We start from the raw sequence: 19640 nt of genomic DNA, 5'->3' as shown, positions 1-19640 counted from the left end.
AGTGAGTCATGCCAGCCCCTAGTGGTCACATGAGGCATTACATCACTCACTTTTGGCTTCAGATTTACTATGTGTGACAAACACTTTCATTGTTTACAATAAACGAGAAGCTAAGCTATGGGAAGTCAATAAAAACAAGCTTTTTATTGACTAGTGAGAGCGAAGAATCATTTATGCTGCCTCTAATCTTTTAGTATATCAACTCTAAACTCGCATCACGTGAGTTTAGTGCCTGCTAAGATTATTCAGGAAAGCAGAACGTGTGACATCTGCGTCCTGCGATGTGTGGTTTAAATTCCCAGTGTTCACTCATGAGGTTTGGATCAGTCATTATCAGGAAACGTCCACTAAACTGCAGCAGCAAAGGAAGTTTCTGTGCTCGTCTACATCTACTCCCCTCTAAATATGTAAATATGTTGTGACCCATACCTTATACTGCTTTTCCTCATTTGTTTATGTGTAGTCAAAGGAACGCAGCTTGTGTGTCGGTGTTAGCGTCAGTACACAAAGTTTGCGATGTAGCATGTGACTGTCCAATGTGTTGACGTAAACCCCGGTATGAGTTGGAGCTATCGCCGTGGTGACTAAGCGGCGAGAGGTTTCAGGTCAAGGATGACATCATGATGTTTCTCCCTGGGAACTTTTACTCCTAACCTCAGGAAATAAACCCCTGTTCCAGCTCACTCCGTCCCTTAATTAAGCCATCATTCTGACACAAACCTGAACTGCAACATCAGAAGAATCAAGTCGGTGCTGAAAACTCACAAATGTCCCGCAAGAGAATCAGAATGGATCCCTCCCTCATTCCACAGCAGTTCTCCAGGACATTCAGATACTGCAGAGAAACAGACAAGAATTCGTAATCTGAATAACATGCATGATGGGAAGAAGGAAAAATGCAATCGGGTTCACTAATCTTCCTTTTTAATGTTATTTTTGGCTTCCCTACTTATTGGCTCTTCTCTCAAAAACTAATTTTCTTCCCATTAGTGGTTATCTTTATAGAGAATTAGGCTAAAACTGGAGATTTTAACCATTTTGCTTTGACATTTTGTTACTCATGTAGCTTTTCCCATTATAATGTAAATACAAAGGCCCATAATTTCTAGAATACTCAAAAATGTCACAGTAAATGTAGACCTATAGCCAGAATTTGGTATTAACTAGATACATTTACTCAGCTACGTTTAACTGAGTAGCTAATTGGAAAACATATTTAGAAGTAGTTTTACTTGCACTTGAGTAATATTATAAGTATTGCTACTCCAATTGAGTAAAGTTTCTGTCTACTCAGTGCGAGTAGCTTCATTGAATAAAGAAAAACACACCTAAAGCTAAAGTGAAACTTCCTGTTTCTCCATAAGTTTCATTGTTCTGATATTATTTATTATTTATCTGGTGAAACTGTTGTGCCTTTTTAGGTCAAGTAAAGATAAAACAGTAAACATTGGAAACACTTACCCAGTTGGTACATTTATTCGTTATCTACTGTGCTGGTTTCGTAAGTTTTATGTTCGAAAAACAAGGATTTGGAAAAGTGTTTCTTCTACTTGAACTTGTGATTTCATAACCATGTTGTTTATTTGCATATGTTTTGTTTATTCTAGTCTTTAAAATACCAGCATTTCTTAAAAATATGCTGAAATAATGCTATTCTAACCGTTAGCCGCTAACAATGCTAAAGCTAGCATCTGCTCTGGCCTCCTCTCCTGTTTGAAATCAAACCTGAAAGAAATATGTCTACACTGAGAAAAGAAACTTAAATTATAGTTTCACATTTTTGAAATTTTTGTTTGCAAAAACAACAACCCAAAAAATATATATATTGAGAAATATTGCTAAAATCTCAATTCATTCTTGTGTACTTGATACATGCATCATTTTGACTTATGAGCTGAATGTATTGTTATTTCTACAATGTAAAGAATATATCTTTGAATGTATATTTATAATTGAACAATTACAAAATAATGCCTGAAATTAAGCTTAATACCTAAAACAACATCAACAAGATAAAAAAAAACCCACAACAGAAATAAAAGAAATGAGATCCTAATCTAAGAATATATAGAAAATCTCTGCAACTGGTAACTCGTAGTAAGTTCAAGAAGATTATGTAATGTTTTTTTGCTTGTAGTCTCCATCAATCACTCCATCTGTCTCCAGTAAGTCATGCTTTTCTTCAGTTACCTATAATGTTTTAAAATTCTGCCTTACAGTGTAACGGTTTGTGGTTTTTGCAAATCCAAAGACTATCCTCGTGGGGATGTGTTGAAATGAAAAACCACATTTGTTTCCCAGAATGAAGACATTCTGCTGGTCCGTAGAGGAAACAGCCCCAGGAGCACGGAGAAGTTAAATAAAACAGGAATGTTTATTTTTAGCTCCTTCGTCTCTATTTTTAGTTTTATAAAACATAAAAACATGCACACCCAAAGTTTAGGAAAAAACTAATTCAGTAAGAGTTGTGGTTAATCTCTCATCTTAAAGTGATTCAGATGTTAAGCATGAATGAATCTGGGCTCAAGCGAACGGCATGTCCAGCCCGTCTGGGTTTGCGTACCTTTCTCAGATCTCCACCCTGGCAGTACTCCATGGCGAGCAGCGGCAGGTCGTTGGTGGCCACCAGTTTCTGCATCCCCTGAGGAACTTCCCGCGCAGCGACCACGTTCACATGGTCCAGCCTGGTGAAGACAGAGCAAGCGTGTCTTGTGAAAAGATAGAGATTTTTGTTTAAAACTCAAATTTATGTTTCTTGGCTTCAAACTATTGAAGTATTAATGTGTATGTTACTCTGGTGACATGTCAGGAAATTTGCCGTTACTTTTTTGTGCCTTTTTTTAATATGTTGGAGGGACAAAATAATATCCAGATTTGGCTGAAATCTGGACCCACAAATCTGGAACAAACTTCCAGAAAACTGCAAACCAGCTGAAATACTGAGTTTGTTTAAATGCCTTTAAACCATAACAGATTAAATATTAACCAACTTATTTGACGTGTATCGATGATTTTGGTGATGCCACTCATCAAAACGTAACAATAGTTACTGGTTTTCTCAATTATTGGTGTGTTTTTTTTATGACTGTGTATTTTGCGTTTTTATGATTTAAAGCACTTTGAACTGCCTTGTTGCTGAAATGTGCTATACAAATAAAGGTGATTGATTGAAAAATGTATCATGATATCAGTCAATATCGATAATTATTTATTAGTTCTTTATTTTAAAATACTGCCAAACTGGTGACATGACCTTTTCCTGTTTTATTCAGTTTTAACTGTTGTTGTTTATTTTGAATCAGTTATGAAACCTGAAACTGCTGCTGTGTGCCAGTTACTCAAAGGGGTTGTTGCTAGGTAACCAAAGAATGAGTGAGTTGCTAGGTAACCAAAGAATGAGTGAGTTGCTGGGTAACCAAAGAGTGAGTGAGTTGCTAGGTAACCAAAGAGTGAGTGAGTTGCTAGGTAACCAAAGAATGAGTGAGTGAGTGAGTTGGTGCCACCAAAGTAGCTTAGCTAGCTGTGAGAGACAGAGCAGCTAAAATAATTGTTTTTTTTTTTTTGTTTTCTGTAGACTTTTAGGCTTTTTTCTAAATATCTTAAATTTTCCACGTTTGGTAAATATTGCTGTAATTATGGCAGAATTCACAGCACTGTGCATCCCAAATGGCTGGTTGTCAGAAAGGATAGATGATTAAAAACTTTTCCCCAGGAGCACACAGACTGTTTCCCCACATCAATTAACACGTAGTCTTCCTCTGTGATGAAGAATCAACAATGTGTTTGGTGTGTTTTCTATATTCTAGCATTAAAAGACAAATATTATGACGTTTTGCAGCACAGCTTTTGGTAATCCTGTTATTTATTTTTCTTTGACATGCTTTGAGACAAAACAAAACTAGAAAAGGCACACAAACAACTGCAATCCAACACAGCTTTATGTACAGGACTACATAATCTGTAGCTGTCACCACTGATCCCAGATGTCAGAATGAGGTCCGCAATGGCAAAATAAAAACGGAAAAACTCATTTTCCGTCAACAAGAAAATGAGAAGAGACACGCTGTAGGATGAGATTTATAATGGAATGAGAAAAATGTATCAAAAAATAGAAAATTAACACCCAGATTGTGACAAAAAAAAATCTCAAAACTGAATCTGAAAAGGTTTAGGTTAAGGGCACCAAGAAATGCATCATAAATTCAAGCTTAAACTTCTGCTGTGGCAGTTACTCAACTGGCTGTTGCTAGGTAACCAAAGAGTGAGTGAGTTAGTTGATGCCACTAACCTCATTCAGCTAGCTAAGGAGAGACTGAGCAGCTAAAAATAGATAAATTTTTTTCTGTAGACTTTTAAGTTTTTTTTTCTGATGTTGATGATGACTGCATCATTCTGTGATTTCCTGTAAAATGTTGACAGAAAAGTCGGGATAAAGAGAAAACGTCCAGAAAACGTTTAGATCAATTCTAGGTAAGGTAAAGTAACTTCATTTATACAGCATATCACCAGCAACAAGGCAGTACAAAGTGCTTCACACAAATTAGAAAGAAATACAAACAAAACAACAAAACTAAAAGAAAGGTATAAAGGTAAAGGTACACATTGGTTCCCCATGTTTAATAAGAATAAGTAGTCCATATAAACTAGTCGGAGTTCCTCTGGATTCTTGTTCTGATAAAACACGGATGTTGGTTCTCCATGTTTGATTCTATTAGTGAGTATAAAACTAAATGTTGGCTCCAGTTGTTCTGGGTTGAGTTCTAGATTTGTACAATATAAAGCTACATACATAAAAACAAAACCAAAAGAAAGACAAAGAGGTTAGAGAGGTAAAAAACTAAATGTTGGTTCTCCATGTTTGGCAAGACTGGTGAGTATAAAAGTAAATGTTGGGTCCAACTGTTCGGGTTGCTAAGTAAATGGTACAGTATAAAGCTAAATGTTAGTTCTCCATGTTTGATTCTTGTTCTGAGTTGCTCAGTAAACTAACAGGAGTTTTGGGCCCCGATATTAAAAGTATAAAGCTAAATGTTGGTTCTTCTCCATGTTTGATTCCACATGACACAATGACAATGACTCTGTGACACAACGTGTCGACCTCATGCTGGGATCTCCGTGTGTGGCTACAGGAAAACTGCGAATCACGCAAATCTGACACATTCAAATGTACAACAGGACTCTCCAATCCAGTGAGGTGGAGTTTAAATCTTTAAACCAAGGAAAACAGTGAGACGCTTCCAAAGAAAATCAGTTTTAATCCTGTCAGATTATTCCAAAGAAAACTGGAGGCTCTCAGTGACAAAGAACCTGATTGCTCTGAAATCTTATGTAACACAGGAAGTTAATGTTTTGGATGGTGTTTCTTTTATATTTCTGATAAAAGAAAGAAAAGGTTTCTTATCTGGAAACTATCAAAGTTTGGATGTGTGTGTTCAATCTAAGAATAAAAAACAAAGAGAAACTGCAGAATATACCATTTTTTTATTATTGTTTGCTCAAATCTTTCAGCAAACTGAGAAATGGTGCAACTCGAGCTTCATAAACACATTATGGCCACCAAACAAAGCGAGATGTTTTTTCAGTGGAAACGCAAATCTGTGTTAAGAAGCTGCTATAATATAATAGCTAATGTTGCCATGTCCCCTGCCCTGTGGTTTTTCCATGAATGAAGCGTGGGAGGATGGGCCGCTGTGGTTCTAACCATGTCTGTCCAAAAACAACACACTTGTTAAAGTGAGAATGAGGAAAAATGAGTTTGCACCGTCAAGTATAACAAAACACACGCACACTTTGCATCTGACAAACATCCCATCCCACACGAGCTGGCACAGAACCGAGGGACCGACACCTCAACGGAAACTGTTCACAGGCGTGTTTGGGTTTAAAATGCGACGCAAAGCCAGGCGGACGAATACTGTGGCGCTAGAAATAACCAAAGTCACCAAAATAACCCAAACAGCCAGGCTTATTAATCGTTAAATGGGTGATTTTTTTTTTCTATCTAGGGAAAGAAAGTTTGTCTTTTGTTTTCCAGAGGAAACCTGAGTAGGACATGGAGACATAAAAACGGAAAACCCAGAGACACCAAAGACGTCAGGGAACAAACCAAGCTGGCTCACAAAACAGCAAATTAAACAGGGATCATGCTCCAGAAGTCGATCTGAAACCATCAACAGGCTTTGTTTAAAAAATAAACAAAAAAAATGCTAATTTAATCAAACATTTAGATGAATAAAAGTTTAACAAAAACATGTAAGAAGTAAATATTTTGAAAAAAATCAATACAAAATCAGAAATTTAAACAAAACATTTTCTTTTATTAAATTTTCATTAAATTTCATTAATGTTTGTATGTATATTTCCTTCTTAAAAAAAGCAATAGTACACAGGTTTTAATTTTCTTTTTGCTTTATTACATATTTAAAAATGTTATTATTTTGTCATGTCATTTATTTAGCTTTCCTAATTTTTCCCCTTTTTTAAAATATATTTTTCCCATTATTTTGTTATTATCTGTTTGCTTTTAGTTTACTTTCAGTCACAATCATTCATTGTTTTGCACACGATTTGGGACTCAATCTGATAGTTTAATTATAAATATTTAGTTATAATCAAATTTTATAATTTATTAAAACTTCTTTAAAGCAGCAAACCGCTATGAAGTGGAGCAGAGCAAAGTTTTCAGAAAACAAACTAAAGTATTTCCATGTGATATTTGTGGATATGTCTGGTTTTTCTTTTTAAGTCATCAAAATATTTAGTTAAATCTTAACATTAAAAATAAGTGCATTCTGGATGCAAGTAAAACATTTTTTATATTTTTTTCATGGTGTTGTGCAAATTATTAGCTGATAAATTCAGATTTCTCTCCATTTTATGCCTTCAAATGCTACAGACCTATAATAACACATAAAAGCAGAACAGCAGTGAAGTGGTGCTACTTTAATAACAGTGAGTAAGTGAGTAAAAAATGTTAATGTTAATGCATGTGACACTAAAACGTACCTCCTCATGATCTGGATCTCCAGACTCCAGCGCTCTTTGTTTCTTTCGCTCAGCTCCTGTCGGCACTGTTTTAACGCGATCTGCTCCTCTGTGTCCTGAAAGCAGAAACAGAGACCCGGGTTTCCATAAGAGGACTGACTATACATTTATTACTTCCACATTTGCCAGTGCTCTTCATTAATCCTTCCCCAAACCCGCCAATAAAAGCTTATAGTATTGGTTCTGTTTTGTGCTGCTTTGGCATTAATTCAAGGACGAGAACGAAGCCTCGGCTTCTTGTTCTCATAATATCAAGTGGCCACTTTTATTTGCCCTTAAAATGAAACATTATTCCCTCAGGCAATTAACGCTCCCAGTGCAGTTCCAGTTCAGTTGTTTAATAAAAAGCTTGTATATCCCCAAACTTATTAAAACTTTGCATCACAGATACAAATAGTGCATGACCAAACTGTAATAATGCACTAACTGCACAAAAATAATTAATCCTCTTCCACATTTCTGCATTATAAAGTCTATGGATTTACTTTGACTCAGTCTGGCTTTTGTTTGTTTAGGTTTTTTTAACAATACTTTTATTAAGATGATTGTTTCCAGTTATTTATTCATAACTGGAAAATAAGATGATATCATTTCCAGCAGCGGATGAAAAACCTGCCAACTTTCTCTTTTTTAGTTGATATTAAGTGATGGTTATTAAAAAATGGACATGCCTAATATTTCACCAGAAGACTAGAAGCCAAGCAATCCAAACATACAAAGAAAGACAAAATGGTTACAAACAAACTCAAAGAAACCAAAACAAACTAGTGCACCGTTATGTGTAATACGGTGGACTGGAAAAGGGAGGAAGAAAAGGATATAAAAAGTCATAGAAACCCAAGAAAGCATTCCTTCTGCTTTGTGCAAAACAATACAAAAGATTTTCTCATTACCAAAGTTTTGCTCAGACTGCTATGATTGGTGCAGCTGAATTTCTAGCTTCTGAATTTCCTAGTGAACGCTGTTAAAGTCATGATCCGGTACGACCAAGAACAGTTTGACCATTAAATGGCTATGGCCAGGTGCAGCTCGTAAGATTTAGGAGTTAAAAAATAATTAAAAGAGTTTTCCATTAGCCAGAGAGGTCTCACAAGGAGGTTCAGAAACTTAGAAATAGCAGGTTTTTCACCATGAAACCTTAAATGGGCGGTATTATGCGTTTCCCAGCCACAGAGTATCATTTTATACACAATCAAGTAATTGTGTCACCTTCAGCTGTCATAAAAATGCAATATACGTCAAACATGACCTACAATCAATTTGACGCTTTGAAATTGGGCCTCCGTCTCTTTAAGAAGCTCCAGCTCTTTCAGGTCATCACATCCACAGTTGTGATGACCTGAAAGCACTTGATAGAGCAGCGGTGCCTCTATCAAGTGTTTATTTGTTGTAGGCGTATAGTTCATATAAAGATCTCAGCAGAGGTGCAGATCCACCAGTGTTTGCTAATTGCTGCTGCTAGTCTGAAGGAGCTGAGTGGAGGAGTCATGGGCGAACCAGGAAATAAAATTAATTTCCTTCGTATTGTCAGTGCACATAGCTGTAGGACACATGGACAGTAGAACAATAAAAAGGTTGTACAAAGTGAGAGTTTGTCTATTAAATTGAATGAAGATGAAGACTAGATAACACACTTTATTTTTAAAGCGTCTTCATGAGACTGACGCTTTTTAGTTTTATTATGACACTGAGAACAATTTCAGAATTTTGTGTAATTTTTGTGCAGTTTGACTTCAATTGTGAGCTTTAAGCTATAGAAGAGTATTTATTAGGGATGCACCAATATGAAAATGATCAATATCTGGTATTAATACTGTTGTTATGGGAGTATTTACCAATATTTACCGATATCAAATGCGTTATGTATGTTTTCCTACACTTTCAACAGCATGTAAAAACAACCATTGCTCCATTTCTTCTCTGCTTCTGTTAAACTGCATTATATTGTAATTTGCTGCATCACTATCATGTCACATGAATGAACAGAAACCACACGACCGACCCGCTGCTGGACCCAAAACACAAAAACAAACAGCAGCAACATGGAAACAAACATTAGAAAAATTATAATACGCCAATATTGGTAGCCTATTATTGTCATCTTACTATCATATCATTAGTTTTTTTTTCCTCTCTCTTTTTTTTTTTGCTTTTTATTTGTAATATAACACAGACCAAGAAGAATTTATAGGTGTACTTTGTCAAGTTGGTAATTATTCTGTCATTATTACTATTATCTGTAGATTTTCTAGCTCTGTTATGAGTTAGTTTTTAACCATTTTGTCTATGTAGTATAATTAATTTGTTGGCTCATAAATGCATGGTAGCCTGGTTGTAAGTACAAAAGTTTGATAATTATTGAGTCAGTAACTAAGACATTTAATTAAGTTGTGATAAGGGGTATTATTACATAAATGTTCACTTCTTTCTACTCCTTTCCAAACAGAAGCGTAGAGGTAAACTAATTATTTTGTTCTTGGTTATGTATGTTTTTTTCTGTCCTTTTGATTGCTTTTATTCTTGTTTTTAAAAACCTGTTTTAAATAAATAAATCAATAAGGTGGTCCAACCAGAAACAAGCAAGGTGTGACTAATAAAGTGACGGTATTTCCCAAAATAATGACCCATCCAGCTCCACCCGACTATCTGTTTCTCGTCCAGCAAGTGGTGCCACTCCTCTCCCCACCTTCCTGTTTCTCTAATGAAATCCCAGACCAGTCTGTGATCAGATACCTAATTATAACCAACAATGTTGTCATCAATACAGGAAACTTTCAGCGCAGGATGCTTAGTCATGGCAGCAGCGGTGCCAGCAGGAAAACATCTAATATCCTCCTGAAGTCCAAGACGCAGCGCCGCAAACGATCACAAGTTGGATCAAAAGTGACAACACTGGGTTACAAAAAATATATATTTATAAGTTGCTCTGTTTTTTTCAACTGAATTAGGACTATTTTGCACCAATGAATCAAAAATGACATCCATTTTTCTCAATCAGGTCAGGTTTTTAGTCTAATTTGATTTAGAGAAATCTGATCTTCTGACTGAACTAATTACATTTTTGTGACGTCATCAGTTCATTTCCGTTAATATTTCTCATCCAAAAAAGGTTTCAGGAGAAAAAAGTGTTTTCTAACAGAGCGTATTAATTAAATGTTACAAACTTGGATTTCTGTAAATTGAATAATAAACACTGATAAGGGTAAGTAGTGCATGTGAAGTGAACATTAAACATCTTCATTCTGCAAAATTCTCCTTATCTTTTCTGTCCTAATGGAATCTCTCCCGCTGCTTAATCCAGATTCTCAGGAAAAAGATCCATATGCGAGAACAAGTCATGCACTTTAATGCTCACGATGCATTCATAGTTCAGGAAGTTGAGCAAAACCAATGTGATTTTTGGACTCAGCACATCAAAATGACCCTAAAACAGTTGGAAAAACCCCAGACAAATTTTTGGCTGTTGACCAGAGTTATAAAGGAAACGGCATTCTAAATACAAATACCTTCTGCATGCCAGATTCACAAAATAACTGTAATCTGACAAAATATGTTGCAGGAACTGTTTGAGAATCTCCCATAAGCTTTCAGACTGACTCCTCAGGATGCTGCTTGGCCACCAAGGAGGTGACGGTGAGTAATGCCACTAAACGGCTCAATAAAAGGAAGGAGAAGTTCACTTTCCCATACTCCCCTCTTACTGGTATTACAACTCAATAATCTCATTTTGCTATGACTTATCATGACAACAGAAACCATTTCAGATGCAACAAGTGCAGCGATGCATCCGTTTCCTGGACTGAGCTCATTCTTTCTCTCTATTCAAAGTACGTAAAAACCCAAACGTTTTTGCTGAACATTTCGACTTTCTTCCTCTGAGTCAAAGATTTAATCGAAGTAAAAATAAATCAGAAAAGACTCACGTAATTTCAGATTAGGCTTCGGTTAAGCATGAGTTACTCTTTCCAAGATGGAAATGTTGACAAACAAAAAACAAGAAACATGAGAAAGTAAAAGCTGCATTAAACGGCCCTGTTTTACACAAGAACAGATGAAAAATCTGGTTATTGTTTTTTTCAGGCTGAGATTACTAAAAAAAAAAAATTACATGATACAAGATTTACAAGATGTTAAAAAGGGAGATGTTAAATTATTATTTTAATTCTAAAATGATTTTCATGTAAACTTGTGGGTCGTGTTGATATTTGCTGCTGAAAGTTTCCACACTTCAAGGCAATTGAAGGATTATTATGTTCTATTATGTTCTATGCTAAATTATCACATTATCAAGTATATTCAGAATAATCCACATTAAATTATTCACACCAAAAGATTTTCCAGGACCTTCACAAAGCTTGAAAACTACTAATGAGCAGTGGAGGTGGGCATTTATCTTACTGTTTATCATTTATTATGAAAAATCTATTTTCATGATCAGAATCATTTAGATTTATTATTGTCATAATAAATTTCACTTATTGATGGTAAATAAAAAACACGACTGGAAATTTTACTTTTGCTATTTTCTCCACTGTTTGTTGCTCGAGAGCATCAATAAATTTCAGTAAATTTGAAAATAAGATTAAATGCAGCGACATAAATCACGCGTTTTATTTTGTTTTTCAAGAACAATATTTGTGTTTGTGGGGATGTGAAAGCCGTGCCATGCACTCACAAGCATACGGTTACCTAAAGAACGACTAATAAATAGTTTTTCTTATCATAATCTTTATCGATATCAAAATAATGCGATAAAATTCAAAGTCCATATCGCCCGCCCCTAACGAGCAAACCGGGTGCACTGACCAGGTGTGCACTGATCTCAGCTTTCTGGCCGATCAACAAAAGATTAACCTGCCAATTCTGATTTTGACTGGTGCCAATATTTTTGTGTGAAAAGTGGCTAAATATAGCAACAAAGTGGATAAACTGGCAACTATTTGGACACTTCAATCTCCAGAAAAACAGAAAAAAAACACAAAAAGGGTATGTTAGTGTTTTTGTTTACAGGTTCTGATTTGCTTTACCTTATTCTGCCATCTGGTGACATTCCCGAAGCCTCCGGTGCCGAGCCGCTCCTTCAGCTCCCACAGGCCGCAGGTCTGCGGCTGCTGCAGAGGGACCCGATTCATGGCCTCCCCACCTACACCCAGCACCGCAGCAAACAAGAAAAATGACTTTTACTGCTTACATTTCTGACTAAATCTGATGCTTCAACATTCATAAGATAATACCTTGTAAATTAATTACTTTGCTTTGCACGGGACATTATAGAGAAAAAAAACACAATTTATACTATGACATAATAAGCTGAACTGACATCTGAATAAATCACTTAACAGGAGGATTTTCAGAGTTCAGAGCCAAGCAGCTGCCTCACTGTAAAACATTTAGTTGTGTTTACTCTCTTCTACTCTTCAAGTCAAATAAACGTAGCCACTTTTAGATTTTGTTAGTTTGTGAAAGATTCGTGTTAACTTTTTATTAATTTTGTCAAACCTCCAAGATTTGAGTAAACGAGAGATTTTAGGTTAGCACTTAAAAAACTGAAAGGAGAAAAGGAGAGGAGTGGTAACTATTTCCCAGAATGCTTAGCGGCATGTTTTTGTATCCTGAGAAGGAAGTGTGTTACGTTGATCTGACTCGTATGTTTTATTAAGGCTAATATTTTAATATCCTGTTCACACTAAATGTCTGAGCAGAATTCATTGTGATGTTTAATAAAATTCACTATCAGATCACAAATTTTGTTCATACAATTTGAAACAAGAAATTAAATTGTTCCAAAGTAAAATAAGTATTTATTTCTACTTGATCATGTGAGTGAAAATAATGCAGGAATGTGGCTCTTTAATTGGATGAGGGCAGTTTTTCTTTGCATATCGTGAAATAATTATAAAATTCACAATTCAAGATTAATGAACTTAAAAACAATGTTTAGACAGTCTGGTGTTAAATTAACTTCATGAACTTTAAAACAGTTTCCTTGTTGACCTTAACTGCATTTTCAAGGCAGCAGGTGAATCAGTATTTTCAACTTAAGCCACGTTCAAATGTTTTACAGTGCTCAGATGAAAGGAAACAGGATTTCAAACTTCAGGAACAACCAGAAAACCACCGAGGCAGAAGCGGCCACGACCTCCTGGAACACCAGCGTCTCTGTCCGCAGATTTAAATGGGGAGGAAGAAACCCAGGCTGCAGAAACCTTCCAGCCCGACTGAAATTTGCAGCTGTTCACATGGTGAGTCCAAGACAGAGATGGCAGGTTTGTTTGGAAGAGTCTCAGTAAGACGCCATGATGTCAAATGTTATGGTTGGAGCATCATGCAGCGGGTTTGATTCATCCCCTGGCAGGAAGTAGGTTGAAACAAACGAACAACTAGAGCTACCTTCATCCTTTCAACTTCAGCTCAAATCAAGAAACTATCTGATCAAACTACGGGTGCTGGATATGGACAAAACTTACGATAATACTGTGAGTTTTGTTTTTCAATTGTTATTAATTTAAATGTATCGAGGCAATGAAAAATCTGCCCAACCCAAGTTCAAACAGATCATTGATCCCAAACACAAAACCTGGTTTTGGAATTAAAAAAATAGACCAAAATATGAATAAAAATGTTTGGACTATGCTTAAGAGCTCAGTCAGCACCAGGAAATCAAACAATTTAAATTAACTGGACCAATTCTGCAAAGACGAGCGTCCAACTTATTCACAGAGGTGCAGATTAGAGAACATTGACTATAAATTGAAACTCATGCAACAAATTCTTGTTTTTAGAAGTAATTGACACGGTGTGAGATATAATAACTAAATCCTGAAAAGACAAATTTTCTAATGAATCCAAAATGATTACAGCAGAATTAAATTATTTGGAAGACATGGCTGGAAAAGCATATTGCAATATAAATGTTTCATATCTGTCCATATATAATTATTTATTTGTTTGTTTTAAATATCTGAAATACTGCCAAACTGGTGGCATAACTTTATCTTTTCACTCCACACAGTGTTTTTAAGCTGTTTTGAGGAACTGTGGCAAGGTAACCAAAGACTGAGTAAGTTGCTAGGTAACCAAAGACTGAGTAAGTTGCTAGGTAACCAAAGACTGAGTGAGTTGAGGCCACACTCCCAGAGGTCCTTTCTCTGCCTACATCCCCCAGAATGCTGTGCAGGTCTGGGTCAGAGTTCAGTGAAAAACTGAATATTCTATCAGATGTATTATATATTGATATTGATTGCGTGATTATTGCGACCTATGTTGTTATTGATTTATTGCCCAGCCCTCGCTGGAAGTAAGACTTAAGTTTCAGAGTCCTGACCTGAATGTGACAAAGAATATTTGGAGGGAGCTAAACGTTAGGAGGGAGGCTTTCCACGCAGTTTGTAGCCAAAAATAAAATGGTAAAAATGACCAAAAATCTTTATAAAGAAATTATTACAAAAGAGTTTTAAAGTTGTAATGTCAATAAAGGCTTCTCAACTGAAGATGATGAATGTTAAGTAACTATTGGTTGAATGAAACTGACTGTAGAGCTACATCTACCAGAGGTATGAATAGTTTTGAACTTGGCTGAATTTAACTCGCAATGATCAAACTTCTGACTGAAACTTTGGTGTTTGAGGTCAGAGCTGGAGTCATAACGTGACCTAATCAACGTTGTACAGCACATGCTTCCAAGTTTTAGAGTTTAGACTAAATGTAAATCACATAAAAACACTTCTCCTGTCGGTGTGCTAGCTGTTATTACAGTTACTGCAGCAGTTCTTTCTTTCACTTTGTTTTCCGGCTCAGATCCGTCCTACCTTAAACTTCCTCTGCAGCGTCTTTCTCGACTTTCTTTAAACTCTGCTGTGTGTTTAAGATCTTTTTACTTTTTTCCCCCTGTAGTTATTTTGGCGACACAACTCTCCCAGCAGTTCGGTCTACTTCCTGGTCCTCACATTTCCTGTAAACCTGACGAGACTTTCGACCCGCCCACTCAGAGTTCACCGGTCACAGCCGAGCAGCTGGAGGGTTTCAGGTGAAGTTTGGGGACACTTTTAGAGATAAAATAAAATAAAATAAAATATGTATTAGCATGCTAATTTCCACAGCTAAGTCTGAGCCTGCATATTAGTGTATGGCAGCTCAGTTTCCCCTCGGAGTTGTTCATACTATCCAGTGATTTAGATTCAGATGAATAACTTTTAGACAAAAACAGAGAAATTAGCCCGTTTTAATTATAACAAGCTGAGGCTAAACCTAAAAGCTTTACTATCCAAAACAACAACGTCACGCCCAGACGCTGAAATAAATTATGTGAAGTCCGTTACTCGGTAGCAAATTATCCATCTATCCATCCATTTTCTTTACACCATTGTCCCTTAGTGGGGTCAGGACAGGAGGTGCTGGTGCCCATCTCCAGCTAACATTCCGAGCGAGAGGCGGGGGTCACCCTGGACAGGTCGCCAGTCTGTCGCAGGGCAACACAAAGACACACAGGACAAACAACCACGCACACACACACTCACACCTAGGGGCAATTTGGAGAGGCCAATTAACCTGACAGTCATGTTTTTGGACTGTGGGAGGAAACCGGAGTACCCGGAGAAAACCCACGCATGCACAGGGAGAACATGCAAACTCCATGCAGAAAGACCGGGGCCAGGAATCGAACCCAGAGCCTTCTTGCTGCAAGGCAACAGCTCTACCACTGTGCAGCCCTGGTAGCAAATTATTATTATTATTATTATTATTATTATTATTATTATTATTATTATTATTATTATTATTATTATTAGAAATATATTTGCATTATATTTGCTTTATTATGCCCAGGAATAGTCCCAAGGTATAGAGAAAAAAAGTACTATTATAAAACTATAATAAAAAATTAATTTTAATATAACACTTACTATAAATCTGTAGATTAAGGTATAGCCTACATTACAACAAAATCAACAAAAATAACGCTGCTCTTCATAGCTACAAACTGTAGAAGCTACTTGTTTTTTTCTTGCCTTTTGGACACAATAAAGCAAAAATAAGTAAGAAAACAGATCAAATAAAAGCTAAAATAATCTCTGCAAACCTAAAAGTACAAAAGTGTTTTTTTTTTTTTATTTGTCTTAAAATGATTATGTGTATATGTGGTAAATTAAAGTTTATTTTCACTGATTTATATCTAGTAAAATTCTTCATGATGCTTTTTGTACACTAATGTTGTCTAACAAACTTTGGAGGCCTTCGCAGTGAGATTAAATTACATGTAGAGAAACTTTAATTTGCTGATTAAATGACTTCTGAAGTCAGTTGGTCACAAGGTATTTTATTTATGGCTCAGATTAAGGAGATGGAGGCCAAACATATGCCTTTTTTAGATTATTTGTAAAGAATTTTCATATTTAGTTCCTTTTGTACAGTTGTTCACTACTTCTTGTTGTCGTTTTACAACAAATCCCAGTGAGTCAGACATATTCAGGTTGAAGCCAAATGTTTCTTCTTCTTCTGCGTTCTTGGACAAACATTTCCAGTGTAATTTTAGCATTTCCATGTTGACTTATAAAACACTTAAACAGTTTGTGGATGATCATCACATTAGATTAGAGGCTTCTAGAAATAAAACAAATGTGTGTTGCAAAGTCTGCCAATGTTTGTGATGCACAATGTTTTAGTGATTTTCAGGTCCGTTATCTCACTTTTATCTAAAGTGCGTGTTTGTTACGTTATGTTTACGTCTTATACATCTGCTGGGTCACTGTTGATCTAGCGGATGTTGTATTTGGAGATGTACTTGAGACTTTCCGAGCGAGTGACGTTTTCCTTTCATCGCCTGTTATGGTGAGTAAAAGAAACTCACCGTAAAATGTGCAGCAAACATCTGAAACACACTTTGTTGATAGAATCAGTATGAAAACATGTTATCAGGTAGAAAATGTCGGAAAATTCACAATTCATTTCCTTTTTAAAGAGTCAGATGTCACATCCAAATCTTTCCCAGGGAAGAACAAGTGCAACAAGAAGAGCCACATAAAAGCTTCAACATAAACTTGTAATAAGAAACCTTAATTGTCTTAATTTGGATCACTAAGTAGTCCAGGAAATGTCTCAGATGGTGTTTAAGTAGCTAATAGCTCTTTGTTTAACTTCAATAAATGATGTGCAAGTGTTTCAGTGCTCATGTCTTAAATTGTAGAGAAAGTTTTTTTTCATTTGGCTTTGAACAACAATTTTATAAAATGTTAAAGTCATAACATTGTCATTTTTAAAGCTATACTTGTTTTAAATTACCAGCTTTCATGTGGCATTACATAAAGGTGAAGATGGACTTATCAAGGTTTGAAATCCTCAGAGACAAAACTACCTGCTACAATACAAGTTAAATTTTTAGTAAAGTAGGAGTTGTGATGGAAACGGCAACAAATAAAACAAAATTTCCTTCAGTTTTTGTCTTAAACTCTTCTTGTTTGGATGTGACCTTTATGCCTACTTCATGTTGTCAAAAAGTTTCTATTTAGGTGATTTCTTGATTCATGAAAACAACTTCTTGTATTTTGTCCCGTTATCTTCTTCTGGTATTAAAGTTAATTTGAAGACATTTAAGTGTGATGAAACAGCAATAAGAAAGAAAATCTGTTCATAATCACCAAACTCTGATGTCTGATTGACTCCATCGCTTTTCATAAACAGTGAATGATTTATACTGAAATTTGATAAAAACTGGACAGATTTTTTACACTGCAAAAACTCAAAATCTTTTCAAGAATGTTTAGTCCAATATAGTGCAAATTTTTTAGTACACTTGAAATGAGACAAAATTAACTTAAAAGTAGATTTTCAGCAAGATACAGGAGCTGGTTTAAATATGTATTTAATATTAATGAAAAAATACTAAAAAATACACTGGCAGCTTATTTTACTTAAAACTTTTTTCTGATGTTATAACTGAAATAATGTCCCAGTGGAACTGGAATTTTTTTTAATCAATTTTAAGAAATTATTGACTGAAAGTAACAATTTCATCAGATTTCTGAAAAGTTAGTTTTGTCTTATTTCAAGTGCAGTTAGATAGTACCACTATAAACCAGACAGCAATAGTTTTTGCAGTGTATAAAAGATGTTTATTTGACTGTCTTTCTACCGCCAAGCTACTTCCCTAAACAGGAACTGCATGGCAGCAATAAAACAAACAAATTGGACTGACGCCTATCTTATATCACATGCTAAAGTGCTGGGTTGATATGATGTGGTTTTCATAACCAGTTAAAAAAAAGCCCTGAGTTGAAACTATTCCAGTTAAATTAACCCACTGTGGTTCTGAGTGAAGATGGAGCCACTGGTAAAGGGCTGGGTTGAATAACGGGGGTCTGTGGCTGAGAGAAATGAGTTCTGGTGCCAAATGAATCGACACTCAGATGCACCCAGACAGACCTGCATGGCTCTGAATTCATCACAAAGGAAGCTGTGAATCCATTTTATTTTCCAGGCTTAAAAAATGGGCCTTAAGTTTTCTACACACAACATTTTGATCAGCCTTAAAACTTCAGCCTTGGTGGTTCTTGATGCTCCTCCAAACCAGTTCCCTTTTGTCTGAGTGGTTCACTTTTGGTCAGACGTTTGAAACTTTTTGTTCTGACAAAAATCCCAAACGAACGTCAAAACTGATTTTTGACAACATCCTGAAACGTCTTTCCAAAGCTCTGTGCTAACAACGTATGTTAACAATTATGAGAATTCATAATGAATTAAAATTCTAATAGATTTGTATTTTTAAGAATTAATGATTATAACCCTGACAATAAGAACTGGTCAAATCCATCTTTAAAAGCCCAAAATTAATACTGAGATTGATCAGTGACTGTAAATGTTTTTTGTTGTTGTTTTTATCATTGTTAGCTTCCTGCTTCCTGCTCAAGTTTTTTTTGTTTGCAGGTATAAACACAAGAAAGAAAACTGAGATTTAATCATAAAAGTAGTTGTCTGACAAATAGGAAGTTATTTGCTTGAAACACATGACTTCCACAACTTCCTGTGTTTTTTCAAGCACACAGGAAGTTGTGTGTAACTTCCTGCTTGTAAGGAAGTTACAAATAGGAAATTTAAAACTTCCATACGTGACACATTGCCATAAATCACAGCCTATGAATGAGACTACAATAAAGTGTCTTCAGTCAGAGGTATTTTCAGAGTTGCTGTAATACTAACTGCTGCAGGAGGACCTTTCTGCTCACAGCCATCTTTATTTTCAACAACTCTGTGAAAAACCCTGAACAATATAAGTTAAAACATTTAATTTCCCACTGGGATCTGTAAAATGTTTTTGAACTGATTTGAAAGTGAAGGTGTGAAAGCCGGAAAAGTGCTTTCAATAAATTAAATAATAATAAAAAAGAAGGTCTGAAGTAATTAAATTTACACGTATAATTGTTAATTTACTTTCAAAGAATTCAAACAGCAATAACAGAGGAACTATGTCAATACATTCTTTAATTCCCCCTAACAAAATCAACGTGAGTCCCACCCAACAGGATGCATCATCATCACCTTCATCATCGGCCCGGTAAGCCGCTCCTCTGCTGAGGTCACATCGGCCCGCCCCTCAGGCACCGGCG

General features: G+C 35.8%; 1 protein-coding gene and 1 long non-coding RNA gene across 2 annotated transcripts in view; one reads left to right on the top strand and one right to left on the bottom strand.

The window, feature by feature from the left end:
- Window positions 1–14944, bottom strand: part of ikbkb (inhibitor of nuclear factor kappa B kinase subunit beta) — a 29615-nt gene extending 14671 nt beyond the window's left edge. Inside the window, exons 1-5 of the mRNA XM_008418141.2 lie at window positions 14853–14944; window positions 12072–12187; window positions 7006–7100; window positions 2564–2684; window positions 766–835 (exon numbers count right to left, since the gene is read on the bottom strand). Of these exons, the coding sequence (XP_008416363.1) occupies window positions 766–835; window positions 2564–2684; window positions 7006–7100; window positions 12072–12176 (391 nt within the window). The 5' untranslated portion in view covers window positions 12177–12187; window positions 14853–14944. The remainder of the gene's footprint in view (window positions 1–765; window positions 836–2563; window positions 2685–7005; window positions 7101–12071; window positions 12188–14852) is intronic.
- LOC103470026 (uncharacterized) lies at window positions 10603–15026 on the top strand. Its single transcript, XR_534439.2, has 3 exons — window positions 10603–10677; window positions 13109–13286; window positions 14938–15026. It is a non-coding gene; the product is annotated as an uncharacterized LOC103470026 (long non-coding RNA).
- The last annotated feature ends 4614 nt before the right edge of the window (window positions 15027–19640 follow it).

This window comes from Poecilia reticulata, linkage group LG9, assembly GCF_000633615.1.
Source record: "Poecilia reticulata strain Guanapo linkage group LG9, Guppy_female_1.0+MT, whole genome shotgun sequence".
Lineage (NCBI taxonomy): Eukaryota > Metazoa > Chordata > Actinopteri > Cyprinodontiformes > Poeciliidae > Poecilia > Poecilia reticulata.
The sequence above is the reverse complement of the archived record's forward strand: the minus strand, read 5'-3'. Positions and strand labels throughout refer to the sequence as shown.